The sequence below is a fragment of the Lithobates pipiens genome, unplaced genomic scaffold, assembly GCF_037356315.1.
Source record: "Lithobates pipiens isolate NorthernLeopardFrog02 unplaced genomic scaffold, aLitPip1_a1.2 Scaffold_30, whole genome shotgun sequence".
NCBI classification, from domain to species: Eukaryota; Metazoa; Chordata; class Amphibia; order Anura; family Ranidae; genus Lithobates; species Lithobates pipiens.
In genome coordinates, this window is record NW_027507791.1 from 50,144,089 (window position 1) to 50,165,730 (window position 21,642).

The 21,642-nt window shown below is 44.7% G+C and overlaps 1 protein-coding gene across 7 annotated transcripts in view; it reads left to right on the top strand.

Annotated features, from left to right (window-relative positions):
* LOC143942800 (NACHT, LRR and PYD domains-containing protein 3-like) overlaps positions 1 to 21,642 on the top strand; it is a 415,453-nt gene that overhangs the window by 25,404 nt on the left and 368,407 nt on the right. For all 7 annotated transcript variants that reach the window (XM_077464200.1, XM_077464197.1, XM_077464199.1 and 4 more), the window contains exon 2: positions 13,167 to 13,298. In XM_077464200.1, coding sequence (XP_077320326.1) covers positions 13,223 to 13,298 — 76 coding nt within the window. In that variant the 5' untranslated portion in view covers positions 13,167 to 13,222. The remainder of the gene's footprint in view (positions 1 to 13,166; positions 13,299 to 21,642) is intronic.

A 21,642-nucleotide genomic window follows, 5' to 3' on the forward strand; every position in this document is an offset into this window, starting at 1 on the left:
ACACCACCATCCTCCACCAACAGCCCTTCATTTATATGGCCTATGTGCAGCTGGGCACACACCCTGCTCGTTATCACCAAGACCCGGACACAGGGTTGGAGATCCCGTCCCACCCATAACTCAGGGATCTCCAAACTACAGAATCCCATCTGGAGCTAGCAAAACCTGGAGAAAACTGACAGAGCAGTTTTCTCCATTTAAAAGCTACACTCTGTAGTCTTGCAGTCCGCAGATATGCAAACTCTGTGTCTGTGTCTTGTTTTCCTCCAATTTCACAGGGACAGAGCCTCGCTCTGTCACAATATATATAGTTTTTTTCTTTCCTAATTTTATCACCTGCAAAAGTGGTGGTTTAGCTGGTAGTGATATCAGTGTATTTTATGGAATTTGCCCTTGGAAATAAGATACCATCATAGCAAACAAAAGTTAGCGCAACCTCCATTATACGTATATATAAGCCTTAGACCACTTTCGCACTAAGGGAATTTTCACACTAGAAATAGCACCTGAAAACCACCCCCCTTCATTTCAGTGTGACTTTTCACACCAGGGCGGTGCGCTTGTGGGACGTTGGGGAAAAGACCTGCAAGCAACATCTTTGGGGTGGGTTGGGAGCTCTGTGTTTAGCACTCTCAAAATGCCCTGCTCATTGGAATGAATGGGCAGCACTTCTGAAATAAATTCTACAATAAATATATTCCGAGGGTGGTTTACGGATTCCCTCTATTTATTGCATATATGTATTGACTTGTCTATTCCTATTGTTAGCTAGTCTACTAAAACTCTAATAATGTCACTGTTGATAAGCCTAATGATCTAAGGTTGGCTATGAAAACAAACAAACAAACACACTGCTTAGTAAAACAATGCCTTATTTATTTCCCAAGAAAATAGGAAAATGTTAGCATGAAAACACTAAAGGAAGATAACACAAAGCCTATAACAAAAGAACATCAATGATACTTATTGCAAGGCTGCCCCCCTAGGCTCGGTCTCATAAGCTGGGCTCAGGATGGTAACATTGAGCCATGAGGCTCGGAGAACCATCAGGCAAGTGTCAAGAGTGAAAAGGGATGACTTCCCTTCTGTGTGCACTTTTTAAACTTCATCCATACACCATCCAGACCCCATCCCCATTGCCTGCTCATTTAGGTTTCTAAGGAAAATAGTTCCAGGGCAGTCTTTCTCCATATATTAGATTTCTGTCCATCCTGCTGTATTGGCCTCTAGAGGCAGCATTTGTCCATGTATCATCGCTATGTGACCTGGGTCCTTCAGTCTTAGCTGGCACTTTGATCTTCGGTAGGAGGACATTCATCAATCATCTTGTCACCCATGGTCCATTTTGAGGCTTGCTTAAATAATGTTAGCACAGTAGTCAATCAGGAGCCAGGCTTTTGTTCTACAAAGTTTTGATGTGCAACCTGTTGCATTCCAACTTGGTTGTATCAACCGGAAAAACTCCAGAAAATGATACTAAACCATGTTGCCTTCCAACATGGGTCGCTTTGCACCTAAAGGGCACATATCACCCTTCTTCAGACACAGCTCATATGGAACAGTCCATAACTGTCTTAACATGTTGCGCTTCCCAGCATGTGTTTCCAAATGAATACCTGTGGAACAGTCATAACTGTCTTAATGTGTTGTGCTTCTCAACATGTGCTACAGAAACAGCTCCTATGGAACAGTCCATAATGCTCTTAACGTATTGTGCTTCCCAACATGTGCAGCTTTGCCACTGAGTGACACACTAACATCATTCTTCAGCGACAGCTTCCATGTCACTATTCTGTGTCTTCTCCTTTCCGGTATCTTCAGGACGGAATGCAATACAAGCAAGGGTATTCATTCACTCACCATTCACCAGCACACATTTAGAGCAACATATTAACCAGCTTTAAGATACAGAGTCTCGAGGAGGGCCTTAATCACCCATATTATTAACCTAAAATACACATATGTCACACTATACCATAACATAAATCAACCTATTACCATAATATATGCATGATGTGACCCATCAAATTATGCATCCCGCTCCCAACCTCCGATAACCCTTTACCGTAAATACAGATCGGGATCAGGCAGACTTGCTCACAATGGCCTTTCCTACTGCAATTTTGGCATGACAGCTGTATTTAAGGGCTCTTAATTGGCAGCAAAGCCTCTGACTTGTACGAAGAGACCCTACCGTCAATTTGTCCCTCAGCTTGCATAGATTAATGGGAGTCCAACAACACACATCTTGAAACAATGACAAACCCACAAAATTCCATCCCTGTGCCTGGATTTCAGAGACCATGCCCAGGGTATACCATGCACCTCTACCTACTGTTATAGTCAAGAAACACCCTAGCCCCATGACTAATGTTACAGTGTATCCTTTAGGACAAAGAAACAAACTTGTCCCAAATAATACCCAGATGCTTCCTTCCCAGCAGTGATCTCTCTATCCAGAACCCAGAGTGAAATATCATCCCAACATTTCTCGTTCACCACCGTGTATTGAATTGGCACACAAAGGACATCATGGTCATGCTTCCGACAGAGGGAAATATCAGCCTGCCTCCAGCTTCCACACTCTCTGATCACATGTGGGTAATTTAGCCTCAGATGCAGCAAGGTAGAATCCCCAGTCAGTAAGCCCATTGATACCACAGAATACACAGACTGAGTCTTCTGTATATGGGATTAATGAGGAAACATAACATCTCTCATAATCCAAACTAGCACAGCCCATCCAGGCTTTCGACCACCACCTTGGATTACTGGAAGAGATGTGTTTTGGCCAAATCTTCCTGAGCTGTGATGCTACCTTATAAGGCCACTGCCCCTCATACAGAGACTGTACAATCAGCTTGAAGTTGGTTGATGCCTTCACCTGCCCCTGCATACATGCCAGAGCCCATGACAGATTTCTGTCCTGTACCATCACACTCTCTACCAACCTCTCACCATGGTTGATAAAATCCAGAGCCACTTTAACCTGTGTGTTTATGTGACTTTGCTGAATGTTATTAAGGATGCCACCAATCTTTCTGAGTAACAAAGCATGGCTGAGAGTTTGTTCCTCAGGACACCAATGTCCACTCCATTAACAACACCCATCCCAGCTTCTATTACCCCCAATGTAGTGCTAAATACACCCCTCATCTACATTTGCATTCATAAATCACAGGAGAGACTCTGGCAAAATGTTTCACAAGTCTCATTGTTGGGCAAAGTCTTTCAGATTCAGCATTAATGCTAAATTGTCCATAAGAAAAAGAAACCTTATATTGTAAGTATTAATCTGAATCTTTTTGTTTGTCCCTTCTCCCCTGAATGTTTATCAGAACAAATGTGTGGTGTGGTGTGGCACAGACAAACTGCCAACCAGATGAACATCTTTCATCTCTGTTCCAGAAACCTCTCCAATCTCGCTCCACCAGGACTCTGGAAGTGAAAAACAAGAGCAGAATCAAATTCTTATCCACAATATCTGCTAGCTTGCTATGTTTACTTATAGTTCCCTCCTTGGAACCCAGGAACCTAATATTCCTGGCTTTTGCCACAAATTATGGATCACCCATGATTTCTTTAGGGTGAACCCACTCTAAAATGGATCCCCATGGTAAAATAATAAAAAATGACCATGGGGAATATTGCTTCTCACAAATTCTCAATTTAAATGAAAAAAAAACTGCATTTATCTCTACCTTAAGACCTATGTACTAACTCCCCTTTCAGGTGGACCAAGCCTAAACCTTTTGGAACCTTTTCCACCTGAATGAAAATAAAAAGAAAGAAAAAAACTTCAATAACTCCAGCGGCTAGAATGACTTCTACCAACTCTTGTCTTAAACAAAATGTATTCAGCTGCTAATTGAGGACATAGCCAATGCCCCTCCTTTCAGGTGGACTAAACCTAACAATTTTTCCGCATGAACAAAACAAGACTAAAATAAATGAATAAACAAAAAAAAAGAAAAACTTTTTTAACCGCTTCCGTACCAGCCGCCGCAGTTTTACTATCGCAGGTTGGCTCCCCTGCGCAAAATTACATTACTGTATGTGATCTTGTGGGGCCCGGGTAGCCCCGCGAGACCACCGGCCACAAGCGATCGTCAGCTGGAGACACAGAACAGGGACGAGTGCGTGTAAACACATACTTCCCTGTTCTGTTCTGACAGGAGTGACCGATCGTGTGTTCCTATTAGCTAGGAATCACGATCTGTCACTTCCTGTAGTTAGTCCCTCCCCCTTCAGTTAGAATCTGCTCCTAGGTTACACAGTTAACCCCTTCATCGCCCCCTAGTGTTAACCCCTTCACCGCCAGTGACATTTTTACCATAATTGCAACTGTAAAAATTGATTAACCGGTTCCCGACCAGCGCACGCCGATGTACGTCGGCAGAATGGCACGGGCAGACAAATGGGCGTACCTTTTACATCCCTTTAACTTTGCCGCCCTGCCATCACGAGCGCGACAGCTGGTGCTGGTCGGGACCCCCGTGAGTCCGGTCGCGGGTCCCGTGGACTTGATCGCTGCGGGCATACCCGCAATAGTCTCACGGGGCGGCTGAACGGAGAGATATCATTGTAAACAGCATCTCCCCATTCTGCCTAGCAATTAGTAATGCTGATTTCTGCTCCATGTGATTGGAGCAGAGATCAGTGTTCACTAAATGAAAGCCCAGCCCCCAACAGTTAGTAACACACACCTAGGAACACTTAACCCCTACACTGCCACCCACTGGTTAACCCCTTCACTGCCAGTGTCATTTACACAGGAATCTCTGCATTTATATAGCAGTGATTGCTGCATAAATGACAATGGTCCCAAAAATGTCCGATGTGTCTGCCATAATGTCGCAGTCACAATAAAAATCGCTGATCGCCGCAATTAATAGTAAAAAAAAAATATTAATAAAAATGCTATAAAACTATCCCCTATTTTGTAAACGCTTTAACTTTTGCGCAAACCAATCAATAATTGCTTGTTGCGATTTTTTTTTTTTTTTTTTTTTAACTAAAAATATGTAGAAGAATACGTATCGGCCTAAACTGAGGAAAAATAATGTTTTCTTATATATTTTTTATTATAACAAAAAGTAAAAAAATGATGCTTTTTTTCAAAATTGTCGATCTATTTTTGTTTATAGCGCAAAAAATAAAAACCGCAGGGGTGATCAAATACCACCAAAAGAAAGCTCTATTTGTGGAAAAAAAAAACGTTAATTTTGTTTTGGAGCCACGTCACAGGACCGCACAATTGTCAATTAAAGCGACGCAGTGCCGAATTGCAAAAAGTGGTCTGGTCTTTGGCCAGCAAAATGGTCCAGGGCTGAAGTGGCTAAGAATCAAGAATTTTTTTTATTTCAGCTATAATATTCATCCAATAAAAATATGTACAAAATCTAATTTCTTAATCAATTTAGGCCAATATGTATTCTGATACATATTTTTGGTTCGAACAATCCCAATAAGCGTATATTGATTGGCTTGTGCAAAAGATATAGCGTCTACAAATTATGGCCTTTTTAGTTTACTCAGTGATTTTTTGCAGGACTGCAATTGCGGTGGACAAATCAGATATTAAGTGAAATTTTTGGGGGACCGGTGACACTAATACAGAGATCAGTGCTAAAAAATGCACTGTTGCTGTACTAATGACACTGGCAGGGACGGTGTTAAGATCAGGGGCAATCAAAGTGTTAAGTGTGCTCCTAGGAAGTGAATTCTAACTGAGGGGGAAGTGCTTACCTGGAGGAAGAGAGAGATCTGTGTTCCTGTTTAAAAAAAACACAAGATCTCTCTCTTCCTGTCTGACAGAACAGTGATCTGCCTTGTTTACATAGGCAGACAACCATTCTGCCTCTCCTGTTAATGATCGGTGGACATTGCATCTGCCGAAAATGCTGATTGTCTCTTGCTGTGTCCACGTTGTTTAGCGCAGTCGGTCCGCCCTGACGCCATATATGTGTGGTGGGCAGTCCAGAAGTGGTTAATTACTGCATGCCTGGACCACTACTTAATTACCGCATGCATTTATCTATTTCTTTCTGTGAATTGACATTAACACCATTTTGAGGAGGTATTTACAGAGTGGTTTTGGTTTGTAAACAATAAGTCATAAGGTGATAGTGAATTGACATTTTCAGCATGAGATAATTGGGGAAAAATGTGTCACGTGATTCAATTATCTCATGTGATATCCTTTAGTGAATGGAGCCCCCTGTCACTAGTCATAGACCCCCTTTGCAGGCTGTGCAGTAAGGAGAATTTGGGGTGGATTTACTAAATGCATAGAGACTGTGTACATTGCAAATGCAGTTGCACTAATTTTCTTTTGTAAACGTGGTAAAGCTTCACTTTAAGAATATCCAATCAGGTGCAAACATTTTTAAAAACATATTGAACACAATTTGGATGATGGAAATCAGCAGAGCTTCACCACATTTACTGAGGTGTGGGGAAGTTGAGTGCAACTGCATTTGCAGAGTACACAGCAGTGGCGGCTGGTGCTCAAATTTCTTGGGGGGGAGCAGCCCCCACCTAGCCAGTCACTCAGCCAGCCATCTGACCACCACCAATAATATGATGGGGACAAGGGCCTCACCCCCACAACCCTTGCCTGGTGGTTGTGGGGGCCTGTGGGTGGGGGGCTTATCCAAATCTGGAAGCCCCCTTTAACAAGGGGACCCCCAGATCCTGGCCTCCCCCCTGTGAGAAATGGTCACTAGGTCCAAGTAGCCCTAACATTTCACAAAAATGTGTCAACATGGTAAAAAAGACAAGAGACAGCTTGGGACAATTCCTTTCTTAAAAAAATAAAATAAAAATGTCCTACAAAGTAAGTTCACGCCACCCAACGGACCGAAAAAAAAAAGCCTGCAACCGATCCGCCTCCATGGGAGGCTCCCGCCGACTGATGAATCTTCGCTGTGACAGCTCTTCTATAACTGAGGGCGGGGCCACCCAGTGATGTAACTGGGTGACCCCACCCCCTCTGACGCCACGGGGAAGGACCTGTCATGCTGTATTGTTATCACAAGGAATGCTTAATTTTTTTGTGACAGCAATAAATGGATCAATTTTTTTTAAAGAACAGTGCAAAAGTAATACAATTTAAAAAATGATTTAAAAAAATGTAAAAAGCCCCCGCTCCCCCGTGCTCACAAGCAGTGGTGAATGCATATATAGGTCACACCCACATATGTCACCATTGATCGCACCGCACATGTGAGGTATCACCACGAACGAGTGCAATAATTCTAGTGCTAGACCCCCTCTGTAAAGCTAAACTAGTAATCTGTAGAGAATTTTAAAGTGTCGCTTCTGGAGATTAAGTACCATAGTTTGGCGCCATTCCACAAGCAATTGTAAAGCATGACATGTTGGGTATTTACTCGCTGTAACATCATCTTTCACATTGTACAAGAAAATGGGGTATACATTGTGTTTTTTTTTTTTTTTTGTTAAATTGAAGTGTACTTTTTCCCCAAAATTGCTTTTGAAAAACTTCTGCACAAAAACCGCGTGCCATAAAAAAAATTGTAATGACCGCCATTTTATTCCCTAGGGCCTCTGCAAAAAAATATATATCGTGTTTCGGGGTCCTAAGTAATTTTCCAGCATAAGATACAGATTTTTACTTGCAAACAAAACGTGTCAGAAAAAGGTTGGGTCTTTCAGTAGAATCGGGCTGTAGTATCATTTGAATAATTTTGCTGCCAGAGCAATTCTATTTTTGTACACACGTTTAAAAATATTCAGGCCTGATTAATCAAAACCACTAAAACTGATATTTACAAAAAGAAGAGACCCTGGAGAATAAAATGGTGGTAATTTCAATTTATTATACAACACATTATTAGCACAAACAGTTTATCAACCACAAAATTTCAGTAGAAAACACACTAAAGTTAATTTTAGGGCACAGAAATGCAATATGTTACCCGATTGTTGGTACAATATAAAAGATGAGATTGTGCCGAGTAAATGGACACCCAATGGGGTTGATTTACTAAAACTGGAGAGTACAAAAACTAGTGCAGCTCTGCATGGCAGCCAATCAGCTTCTAACTGATCCATAATGTCAAGTCCTAAAACTGCAACACACAACATACTTCCTTACTGTAGATTTTCCATAGGCAATGCTTTACAATTCCCTCCAGGTCACCAGTTTAGAGTTCACCATTATTAATGATCTGATAATGATTGCTCTCTCTGGTGTGAGTGGTTATATGTAATGTGTAGAACATCACTGGCTTTTACAGAATGACTCTTTTTCTATGGTGTAGACCTGGTGACAGGATCACCTTACACCCATCACACATCTACATAACTCCAATGCAAAAACATGCAGTAGATCCAGCAGTGGCAGCCCATCCATTAGGGCCCCCAATCCATGCGCTCAGCCCCTAATCTACATGCAGGGCACTGGATGCATGGATTTCAATGGTGATTTGTTTGCTGCCCCCCCCCCCCCCAAAAAAAAAACAGAGCACTGTCCACCACTGAGATCCATTAATACAGGAAGGTGAAGTCATGGAATCTTCCCCTTTCCTGCAGACCTGGGCTTGGCCTTCTACATGGGATGAGCTGAAATTCTCTTTATCTAGAGGTGGAAGGATAATGTACCCCGGACTGCGGCACCAGCTACTTGGGCAGTGAAGGACAACCATCTACAGAGGTAAGTACTGGGGGTGAGGGATGGTGCAGGCTTCATTTTTTTTTATAATTGTATCTTTATAAAAAAAAAAAGTTAACCAAGATGTAGAAACAAAGTCATATTAAAAGCAAACAAGTGCATCATCCCAATATACATAGAATGTGATGTCACAAATCACGTAATGCATTATTAGAATTCACAAGGGGAATATTGGCAATTAAAGGGTATAGAAAGTCCACATATAAAAGGAGTGTAGAAATACAAGAAGCACGCCAGGGATAGATATTCTAGCAGAGCATTAAAATGGTTAATGTGAAAAAGAACAATATGGCAAGGGCCGGTAACCTAAGAGGAAGAACATATTCAGACCGGTCCCAAACCTACCTCATTACATTACAAGAGAGTATCGCCTACAGTGGCAGTAAGGTGTCCTTACTGGGTTCCCTGGAAGAGTTCAGTAAAGGTGGCAGCAGGAGGGTAGACCCCCTTCCCCTGCCTGTAGAAGTAATCCAGCGACTCCATAGGCACTTGGATTACTTTTATAATGTGCAAAATCATTTGCTAGGAAAAATGATATTGCAGATGCAGCAATGACCGAGATATCACCCTTCCCATCCAAGGATGTACAGGTATGTCCTATGGGCAGGGAAAAGTTTTTGTGGGGTGCAATTATGTGAGTATAGATATATACCTGTATATTTTCATAGGAAAATTCCTGTGACTGGACAGTGAAAGAAGCAGCAGTTTCATAGTTAGTTAGGTTGAATAAAGACACCAGTCCATCCAGTTCAACCTGAGTGAGTGTCTACAATTGTCCCTATCCCTGTACACACTCATTTCTGTCCCTACCCTCAAGGAGCCCACAATCCTAGGTCCCCATTCATATACTAGGGACAATTTTTGACAGAAGCCAATTACCTACCTGCATGTCTTTGGATTGTGGGAGGAAACCGGAGTACCCGGAGGAAACCCACGCAGGCACAGGGAGAACATGCAAACTCCAGGCAGGTAGTGTTGTGGTTGGGATTTGAACCAGCGACCCTTCTTACTGCTAGGTGAGAGTGCTAACCACTACACCACTGTGCCGCCCCCAGCAGTGATAAGCTAATCTCTCTGCCACTCTGCTCTCTCCTCCTATCGGCATGCTCCTTGTCAGCACATTAACAGATTGGCTTCTTCTGCAGGAGAATAATACCAGGTCAGATTAACCACTTTAGCCCCCTTAATGACCAGACCATTTTTTTTATATATGGCACTGCATAGTTGTAACTGACAATGTTGTATACAAACAAAATTGATGTACCCTTTCCCCACAAATAGAGCTTTCTTTTGGTGGTATTTGATCACCTCTGGGTTTTTTGTGCTATAAACAAAGAGCGAAAAAAACAAATTGATTCATCAGTCTAGGCCGATATATATTCTTCTACATATTGGTAAAAAAAATTCACAGTAGGCGTATATTGATTGGTTTGCACAAAAGTTATCGCGTTTACAAACTATGGGATAGATTTAGGGACTTTTATTTTTTTTATTTTTTTTACTAATAATGGCGGTGATCTGCGATTTTTAGCAGGACTGCGACATTGTGGCCGACAAATCTGACCCCAAAGGACACTTTTTTGGGGACCAGTGACATTATTACATTGATCAGTGCTATAAAAATGCAATGATCAATCTAAAAGTGACGCTGGCAGGGAAGGAGGCAATCAAGGGGTTAACTGTGTTCTCTGGGTGTGTTATAAATGTGTGGAGGATGGGCTGGCAGGGACATGACAGAGATCGCTGTTCCCGATGCCTGGGAACAGAAGATCAGTCATGTCATCTGTTCTGACATGGGGATCCGCCTTGTTTACAAAGACAGATCTCCATTCTGCCTCTGTGCTAGGAGATTGCGGGTCGCTAGCGGACATCGAGTCTGCCAACCCGTGGGCACGTTCTGGCAGCTTGCAATGAGCGCCCTCCCGCTATCATGCCTGCATGTGCCGCCGTACAGCTACACCGATTTGTGCAGGAGAGCCGACCTGCCGCCGTATAATGACAGCGGCTGGTCAGCAAGAGGTTAAAATACTTCTTCCATATAAAATACATTTAATAATATAGTAATAATGATGACCGAGTTGTATTCATTCACATCCTTTATCTCTGCATGGATTGGGAACAAGCAGTTTATCTGTCTCTGGAGTTTAGTTTTGGATATATTGTTATAAAGTTCCACTCAAAATGAATATCCTCCCACGCATTCTTTATGTTCTACAAACCGTCCCTATAAGACTCCCCCCATCCTACTTTCTATCCTATAAAAGAATGGCTACGAAATTCCTGTGGGGCCATAAATGTCAGAGAATTGCCTATGAGGTCCTGACTCGCCCGAAGTCAAAAGGAGGCATTGGTCTCCCAGACCTTAGAAAATATTATTGGGCCTGCCAGCTCTCTAGAATTGTAGACTGGGCCGTACACGGCCGATATAAAGATTGGGTTGCTCTGGAAAATTCGACCTCCCCCGTCCCGCTACATTTATCTCCATGTATAGAATCATCTTTCATTTCTCCCCTATGGAAAAACCACCCTTTTATCGACGCGACCCTCCGATCTTTTAGAGAAATCTGCAAATCGGCACACATATCATCTATCCTAGGCCCTCTCACCCCTATTAGAATGAACCCTGCCTACCCCCCCGGCATGTCTACACAATTCCTAGCGCAGCAATGGCAACACCCCGACATGCTAGCGCATCATTTTTTCCACAATGATCTAATACTAGACCGTCTCGCTCTAATCCCCAACCACACTGAAGCTCCTATCCCATATTGGTCCTATTTTCAAATTCGTCATTTCCTACAAACATTAAACCGAAATGCCAAGGTTTCCAGAGGCTTATCCCCATTTGAAAGCCTATGCTCTCAGTCAACACCCCAATGACACTTGATTTCCAACACATATGCCATGTTATTTGCAAATATATCTGCCAAAGATGGGAAGGCCCCTAAAGCATGGGAAAAAGAAATGCAGTTAGAAATAACGGCGGATCAATGGGAACATATATACACTATAGCACATAAGGGCTCCCTGAATGTCTCCATACAAGAAAACAATTATAAATCCCTGACGGGCTGGTACAGAACCCCGATGATTTTACACAAATATAACCCTTCCTACCCTATCACATGTTGGAGATGTACGGAAGCGCCAGGTACTCTACTTCACATACTATGGGACTGCCCCATTTTACAACCATTTTGGGCACAGGTCAGACAACTCACAGAAACAATTTCAACATATACAATTAACTTCACCCCAGCTCACTGTCTGTTTCATCTCTCTGATATGCCAACCCTTCACTACCGAAGGACCCTGGTCCTGCCCCTGCTTAATGCAGCCAAAATGTGCATTCCCAGGCACTGGGCTTCACCTCACCCCCCCAACAATCTCAGAATGGCTCAAGCAAGTTAATGGAATAGCGGAAATGGAGGAGCTCATCGCTATAGCTCGAGACTCCACAGCTAAATTCTCCAAGACATGGGCCTGCTGGAAACATTTCCTTACCACTGACAGGTATCAAAACTTGATGCGCGAATGTGCGATTCCATGTAATGCGTTATGAATGTCCGTCAGGAGAACGGACCCGGTATTTACCCCTGTTCTCTAGGTGACGGGGTGCTCCCATTCCTTCTTGAGGGATGGGCCTGAGAACCACCCTTAGATTTCACAAAGAGCTCTTTTTTCACCCTAGCCTTTCAGAAGCAATAATAGGCAGATCTCGTGTAGTGCAGAGTGGAGACCGAAGAGACATTATCCACCCCCTTTACCCTTTCTTAGCTTCCCCCCTCCTTATTTGCACTCCCATGACCCTGACCCCCCCCCTCCCCCCCAATCTACTAACCCGACTCTTCCCCCCCCCCTACAACCCCTCCTGTCCTTTATATCTACCACAACCCACTGGTTATTTTTTGGATGCCCAAATTGAGGTATCCAAGCCGACCCTTTTACATGTACTCGCAGAATTATTATGGAACATAAGTACCCATTGGCTTGGCTAGGTAGGAACTTCCACCGAAACATCCTTCACGAATTGACCCCAGCTACGTTACAATTGGGATACATCTGCCTTTGGTCCATCCTGATATGGCTGATTCAAAATGTCTAACACATCTTCCCTGAATGCACTTCCTACCTTTTGTTTGGAGAATATGTTTTTTTTTTTTTTTCTTTTGCTTTTTGTATCTTAACTGACGACAAATGGATGTGAATTACCTACAACATGTTCTGGCTTGGATCTTTCATTATGTACATTTTATGTTACCTGGAGAAATATATGACATCTTTCTTATTGTAACTGATTTATGTTACTTTTTTTTTGAATAAAAAATTTTATTGGAAAAAAAAAATAAAAAATAAAAAGTTCCATAAAGATTTCAGTCTGCAGCAGGAAATGAATCCTCAGACATATTACTTCCGAGGGATCTGGACAACATGGTAACCATTAGTGACAATGTATCTCTGTGTCTAGGTGTTCCCTGACATGACTGGGATTCAGAAGTAGAAAAGCAAAGACCGAGCAAAAAGATGGCGCAGAGAGTGTCAAAATCCTTCAAAAGATTGTTTAAGAAAAAGACAAAGAATGAGAGAGAAAGGAGCCCTGGTAATCACTTTTTCTCTGATCAGTTTTAATGAAATATGACAAATTATATGGAGCATCAAATACTGAATACTTCTACTAATCCATTTAATGTGTTGATATTTGATGAAAGGTCATCAATAATTTTCTAATTGCTATGTATCGGCTTTTTCCAATCAGGGTGTGTTCAGGTTTCAGGGGGTGCCTTGGCAAAATGCCAAAAAATGATATACAAGCCAGCGGGTATTTCAAGTCTAATGATCAGTGTTGCCGGCTATAGCCGGTGGCTCTAATCATGCAGGAAAAACCCAACAGGCTGATTGTACACGGTCCGATTGATAGACCAGCTCACCCATACATGGATCAATATTCAGACAGTCCCTGCTGATCAGCTTACATTGTGATCCATATATGGCCAGCTTAACCATAAAATGTGACATTTACCATACAATTTAGGCAAATGTAATTACTGTATTTCCAATAAGAAAAGAAAAAGCACTCACATTGCCTCATCCGTGAATATTGGAGAAATAATAAAAAGGGGTTTCAAAGAAAACCTGTGGTTGGACTTTAAAGGCACAAGAAACACTGCGAGTACAAAAAATATTTAGCATTTATTGAAAAATACATAAAGTATAAAGACCAAAGACATGAAAGAAATAATAAAAAAAAATCACATATACAGATAAGAATCGATACATAATGTTAGCCCTAATGCATCTACATGTTTCGTTGTACACTTCTTCAGGACACATTTGATGTTCACTCTCTCCCAGAGGATTTTTGTGATATCACTAGAGATGGACGAATTTCCGATGGGATGTTTCGCAAACGCGGCCGATAGTTCGCGAACCGTAACGTTCGCGGCGGGTCATATTGACTTCAATGGGAGGCGAACTTTGCAAACCTACAGGTCAAATTTGCAGCCACAAAATAATTACTAGCTGTGCAAACATAGTCCCACCACATGGCCAATGACATAACACATGTATGAGGTGAATCTGGGATCGACAACTACAAGCATTCTTTTTTTATATGGGAAATTGTGACAATTCAGGACTGTGGAGCGCATGAAGGCAATGGAGGAGAGGGAAGGTCAGGGTAGGCAAAGAGGGTGCAGGAGATGATCACCAGCAGCGTGACATACAGCAATGACACCTGCACTGTGATAGAGTCATCTGACACCAGCACCATGATAGAGAGCACTGACATCAGCAGCGTGACATACAGCAATGACACCTGCACCATGATAGAGTGATCTGACACCAGCTCCATGATAGAGAGCACTGACATCAGCAGCGTGACATAAAGCAATGACACCTGCACCGTGATATACAGCACTGACACCAGCACCGTGTTATACAGCACTGACACCTGCACCGTAAGCAGCCCCAGGAGTAAGTCAGCATAGCACAGGGATGGTGGGAGCCCCTCATAATGAGCATAGCACAGGGATGGTGGGAGCCCCTCATAATGAGCATAGCACAGGGATGGTGGGAGCCCCTCATAATGAGTATAGCACAGGGATGGTGGGAGCCCCTCATAATAAGCAGCCCCAGGAGGAAGTCAGCACAGCACAGGGATGGTGGGAGCCCCTCATAATAAGCAGCCCCAGGAGGAAGTCAGCATAGCACAGGGATGGTGGGAGCCCCTCATAATGTGCATAGCACAGGGATGGTGGGAGCCCCTCATAATGAGCATAGCACAGGGATGGTGGGAGCCCCTCATAATATGCACAGCAGAGGTACAGCCCCAGGAGTAAGTCAGCATAGCACAGTGATGGTGGGAGCCCCTCATAATAAGCAGCCCCAGGAGGAAGTCAGCACAGCACAGGGATGGTGGGAGCCCCCCATAATGAGCATAGCACAGGGATGGTGGGACCCCCTCATAATATGCACAGCAGAGGTACAGCCCCAGGAGGAAGTCAGCATAGCACAGGGATGGTGGTAGCCCCTCATTATAAGCAGCCCCAGGAGGAAGTCAGCATAGCACAGGGATGGAGGGAGCCCCTCATAATGTGCATATCACAGGGATGGTGGGACCCCCTCATAATATGCACAGCAGAGGTACAGCCCCAGGAGGAAGTCAGCACAGCACAGGGATGGTGGAAGCCCCTCATAATAAGCAGCCCCAGGAGGAATTCAGCATAGCACAGGGATGGTGGGAGCCCCTCATAATATGCACAGCAGAGGTACAGCCCCAGGAGGAAGTCAGCACAGCACAGGGATGGTGGAAGCCCCTCATAATAAGCAGCCCCAGGAGGAATTCAGCATAGCACAGGGATGGTGGGAGCCCCTCATAATATGCACAGCAGAGATACAGCCCCAGGAGGAAGTCAGCACAGCACAAGGATGGCGAACTTTACAAATCTACAGGTCATATTTGCAGCCACAAAATAATTACTAGCTGTGCACACATAGTCCCACCACATGGCCAATGACATAACACATGTATGAGGTGAATCTGGGATCGACAACTACAAGCATTCTCTTTTTTTATATGTGAAATTCTGACAATTCAGGACTCTTGAGACAATGGAGGCGAGGGAAGGTAAGGGTAGGCAAAGAAGAGGGTGCAGGAGATGATCACCAGCACCGTGATATAGAGCACGGACACCTGCACCGTGATAGAGTGATCTGACACCTGCACCGAGATAGAGAGCACTAACAGCAGCACTGATACCAGCAACTTGCTGCTGGGCCCCAAAACTATGACACCGCTCAACCTCTTCAAACAGGAGGGTAGGGACATATAGTACGGTGTGCTTTTTTTGGACAAGGAAGTGAGCCAAATGAAGAAAGAAGGTCTGTGTGCTCGATTAAAAAAATCGTTTATAGACATATACATGGTCTACTGGTCACATGTGTTGAATTCCTCCGAGATCCATGCCTCATTCATTTTTAGAAATGTGAGGTAGTTAACACTGTCGTGAGCTAGGCGAGTACGCTTATCGGTCACGATCCCCCCTGCTGCGCGGAACGTCCTTTCGGACAGGACACTGGACGAGGGGCAACCCAACAGTTCGATTGCAAATTGGGCAAGCTCTGGCCAGAGGTCAAGCCTGCCCACCCAGTAGTCCAGGGGTTCATCACTCCTCAGCGCCCACATCGGCCGTTAACCCGATGTAGTCGGAAATCTGGCAGTCTAGGCGTTCCCTGATGCTGGATCCGGATGACACCTGTCGATGGGTCGGCTGAAAGAATGACCTCATATCAGAAGTCACCAACACATCTTCAAACCGGCCTCTTCTTGCAGGCGCTGTTGGATTGGTACCCGCAACTCCTTCTCTGGGAGTGGGAATTGCTCCTCTGCCAGCGCACGCAAAAGCAGAATGCAGCATTTCTCGAAGCAAGGCCTGGAAGTGCTCCATTCTGACAGCCCTCTGTGACGGCGGTAACATTTCCGCCATTTTGTGATTGTACCGGGGGTCTAAGTACGTTGCCACCCAGTACTGGTCCTTGACCCTTATGCTTTTTATACAGGGGTCCCTATTAAAACACTGGAGCATGAAGGCCCCCATTTGCACTAAACTGGAAGCGGTGTGGTGGCCTGGCTCCTGCTCATCATCCAGGATAATGTCGTCCTCTTCATTCTCCTCTCCCCATCCACACACAACAACAGTGATCCCAGAAAGGTTTAAAGCATGCTCTTCTTGCTCCTCCTCATCCGCCCTCGGCACCATCCTCCTCTGACTCCTCTTCAGACTCCTGTTGTTCACTTGTCTCAGATAGAGTAGCCCCCCTGGGAATTCATCCAGCATTGCGACTTCCTCATCTTCCCGCTCCTGCTCCTCCACAGCTTGATCAATGACATGACGCAATGCACACTCCATAAAGAAAGCATAAGGTACCATGTCACTTATGGCGCCATGGCTGCGACTGACCAGTTTGGTGATCTCCTCAAATGGCCGCAAAAGTCTGCATGCGTCGCGCATGAGCAGCCACTGGCGCGGTGAAAAAAAGCCCAGCTCCCCAGAACCTGTTCTGCCGCAGAGTTCATACAGGTAGACGTTAACTGCACGTTTCTGCTGGAGCAGCCTATCAAGCATATAGAAGGTTGAGTTCCATCGCGTCGGGCAATCGCAAATAAGACGTCTGACCGGCAGATTGTGTCGCCGCTGAATGTCAGCGAGCCATGGCCGTGTAAGATCTTCTGAAATGGGCCGAGATTTTCCTTGCCTGCCGCAAGATGTCCTGGACCCCAGGGTATTTGACAACGAATCGCTGCATGACCAAGTTTAAGATGTGTGCCGTGCACGTGCGTGATTTTGCCCTGTTTCAATGCGCTAAGCAGATTGGCACCGTTGTCACACACCACTTTACCAACTGTCAAATTGAGCGGTGTTAGCCACTGATCTGCCTGTGAACGCCAAGCTGAAAGGAGTGCCGGGCCAGTGTGGCTCTTGGCTTCCAGGCACAACAGACGCAGCACGGCATGGCAATGTCTCGCCTGGCATGTCAAATAGGTTCTCGGGAGCTTGGGCGGCACAGCGGAAGAGACGCTAGCAGCGGAAAAGGAGGAGTCAGCCGAGGAGGAGAGGGAGGAGGATGGAGTAGGAGGAGGAGGAGAAGAGCCAGGCCTGCATGCAATCCGTGGCGGTAAAACCAAATCTACACGGGTGCCACAGGTTACATGCTTGACAGCCATCAGAAGGTTCACCCAGTGGGCAGTAAAAGTAATATACCTTCCCTGCCTGTGTTTGCTAGACCACGTGCGTGTCTGTGGTCAGATGTATCTTGGCACCGACACTGTGTGCCAGAGATACATTCACTTGCCGCTGAACATGGCCATATAGGTCTGGGATGCCCTTCTCTGAGAAATACTTCCTTCCTGGGACCTTCCATTGAGGTGTTCCAATGGCCACAAATTTTTGAAAGGCCTCCGAGTCCACCAGTTTATATGGCAGTAGTTGGTGGGCTATCAGTTCTGACAAGCCAGCCGTCAACCGTTGGGCAAGAGGGTTATACGGCGTCGCCATTTTTTACGCTCGAACATTAGGCCCACGGAAGCCTGCCTTTTTGCAGAAAAACGTGAGCTTGGCGTGATGGAAGGTGGAGTGGAGGACAATTGTGAGGAGAAGGAGAAGTAGAAGATGAGGCTGGACGGTGAGAGCCTGGAGTGTGGCTCTGAGATGGCAGCTCATGTGCCTTCTTAAGGCGGTCGTCCCTAGGTGAGTGTTGGGCTTACCGCGACTAATGCGTTGACTGCAAAGATTGCAGATGGCAACGCTATTGTCAGCAGCGGACACGTTAAAAAAAGCCCACACTGGGGAGCCATGTGCCGGCATCCTGGGAGCGCCAGATGTGACCGTACATGGTCGATGACTCGCTCCTGATACATTAGCAGTCTGCATTGTCCATCCTGTGCAATGTAAGTTATTCCTGCTTCTCCTCCCTATCTGCTGGTCCATATCTCCCTCTGAACTCCCTTCCTCTTCCTCTCTTGTGGGCACCCACGTGACATCACTAGACACGTCATCATCGACGTCACCTTCCCCACCGCTATAAGTAGAGATCTCGGAGTAGGCAGCAACACCGGTGACCAAGCTCCTCCTTGGGCTGATCTGGGTACTGTCGTCAGACTGCTGAGTGGCAGTTGTTGCTACCCCCTCTTCCTGATCCAATGCCAAGAGTGGCTGTGCATCAGAAATGTCTTGATATGGATCGGAAAATAATTCCTGTGACTCAAGCGGAAGGTATGTGGTGGTGGTGTTGTTGGTGGTAGTGTAGTAGTGGGGGTGCACATAGCAGAGAGTGAAGAAGAGGGTGCAGATCGAGAGGATGAGGAGGGTGCAGAAGAGTAAGGCTGAGTGAGCCACTCAACCAATTCTGGTGCTTCCTTTGATGTAATCGCACGCACCTTCTGCAATTTCCCACTTTGGCTCAAGCCTGTTGCTCCTGCCCTACCCCTACCACCCCTGCGGAAGGGCCTGCCTCTTCCTCTGCCTGTCATTTTTTAAATGACCCTGTGACAAAACTCTCAGTCCCTATACTGATAAAGGACTGCTGCAGAATAGGGCAGCAGTCAGCAGTAGTGCACATCAACCCTATATATTGTGGACCTATACCAGTCCTTAGGATTAGCAGACTGTACCTCACTCAACCCTATATACTCTAGTACGCTATACCTTACCAGTCCTTAGAAGGACCTTTGTGCAACTAGTAGGTTGTGATTAGCATACTGTACCTCACTCAACCCTATATACTGTAGTACACTATACCTTACCAGTCCTTAGAAGGACCTTTGTGGAACTAGTAGGTTGTGATTAGCAGACTTGTACCTCAGTCCCCATACTCATAAAGGACTGCTGCAGAATAGGGCAGCAGTCAGCAGTAGTGCACCTCAACCCTATATATTGTGGACCTATACCAGTCCTTAAGGATTAGCAGACTGTACCTCACTCAACCCTATATACTCTAGTACGCTATACCTTACCAGTCCTTAGAAGGACCTTTGTGCAACTAGTAGGTTGTGATTAGCATACTGTACCTCACTCAACCCTATATACTGTAGTACACTATACCTTACCAGTCCTTAGAAGGACCTTTGTGCAACTAGTAGGTTGTGATTAGCAGACTGTACCTCAGTCCCTATACTGATAAAGGACTGCTGCAGAATAGGGCAGCAGTCAGCAGTAGTGCACCTCAACCCTATATATTGTGGACCTATACCAGTCCTTAAGGATTAACAGACTGTACCTCACTCAACCCTATATACTGTAGTACGCTATACCTTACCAGTCCTTAGAAGGACCTTTGTGCAAATAGTAGGTTGTGATTAGCAGACTGTACCTCAGTCCCTATACTCATAAAAGACTGTTGCAGAATAGGGCAGCAGTCAGCAGTAGTGCACTTCAACCCTATATATTGTGGACCTATACCAGTCCTTAAGGATTAGCAGACTGTACCTCACTCACCCCTATATACTGTAGTACACTATACCATTCCAGTCCCTAGAAGGACCTTTGTGCAACTAGTAGGTTGTGATTAACATACTGTACCTCAGTCCCTATACTGATAAAGGACTGCTGCAGAATAGGGCAGCAGTCAGCAGTAGTGCACCTCAACCCTATATATTGTGGACCTATACCAGTCCTTAAGGATTAGCAGACTGTACCTCACCCAACCCTATATACTGTAGTACGCTATACCTTACCAGTCCTTAGAAGGACCTTTGTGCAACTATTAGGTTGTGATTAGCAGACTGTACCTCAGTCCCTATACTCATAAAGGAGTACTGCAGCAGAAGGGCAGCAGTCAAGTATAATATTCTTTCTATATTTGGAAGAAAGAATATTATATGTGTACAAGCCTATTACCATACCAGTCCTGAAAAGAACCTTTGTGGGCCTAATAGTAACAGCTACTGATTAAACTGACTGTCCCTCACTGCCACACACAGCTTCCTGCTTGTCCCTATTTATACTGACAAACCACAGGCTCCTGCAACAATAACTTGAATAGCAATCAAAACTATATCCTGTACTACTACACCATACCAGTCCTGAAAAGGACATTTGTGGACCTAATAGTAACAGCTAATGATTAAACTGACTGTCCCTCTCTGCAACACACAGTGTCCTATCTGTCCCTCTCTCAGCCATGACAAAAGACAATCTGCAGCAACAATGACTTGAATAGCAGTGCCTCAAACCTATATCCTGAACTACACCTACACCATACTAGTCCTTAAAAGAACTTTTGTGGACCTAATAGCTAGCGATTTGGGTCGCTGCAGTCTCTCCCTGCTCCACACAGCAACCTCTCCCTATAGTGACATAAGAAAGAATGTAAAATGGCCACCGGATCGGGTCTATTTATAATTTAGGGGGAATGTCCAAGTGTCCATGTGCTGTAATTTCTCAATTGGCCGTCCTGTACCACATTATGGATGTGTCATCATAGGTCAAATTTCTGTTACACAGTAAACACGTAAGTCCGCTGGGCGAACAGCGGCAATAGTCCACCGATCGGGCGGACCGCGAACAGCCAAAATTCGCTGTTAGGCCACCCCTAGATATCACCATATATTTATTTGTTTGGGATGGCGCCAGCTTTGATCTGGATCCACCATATTTGATAGACAGTCAGGCTTCTGCTTGTGGCTTTTCTGATCTGCACATCATGGTCCATGGCATATTCCATCTCCCATCTAATATCCCCTATTTAATAGCACTTTTTTGAGAAGGTTTTGATGTTTGGCCCAGAGGTGGCCTTTAGTTGTTTTTTGGCTTTGTTGAGCTGTTTTGCCCCTGAGCTTTTCCGTATGTTTTTCTCTATTGGAAACCATTTTCTGTCTGATCACTGATTGACTAACACGTATTTACATGACCCTCCTGCAAGATAGTGAGATCCTTCTCTTGTTTGCA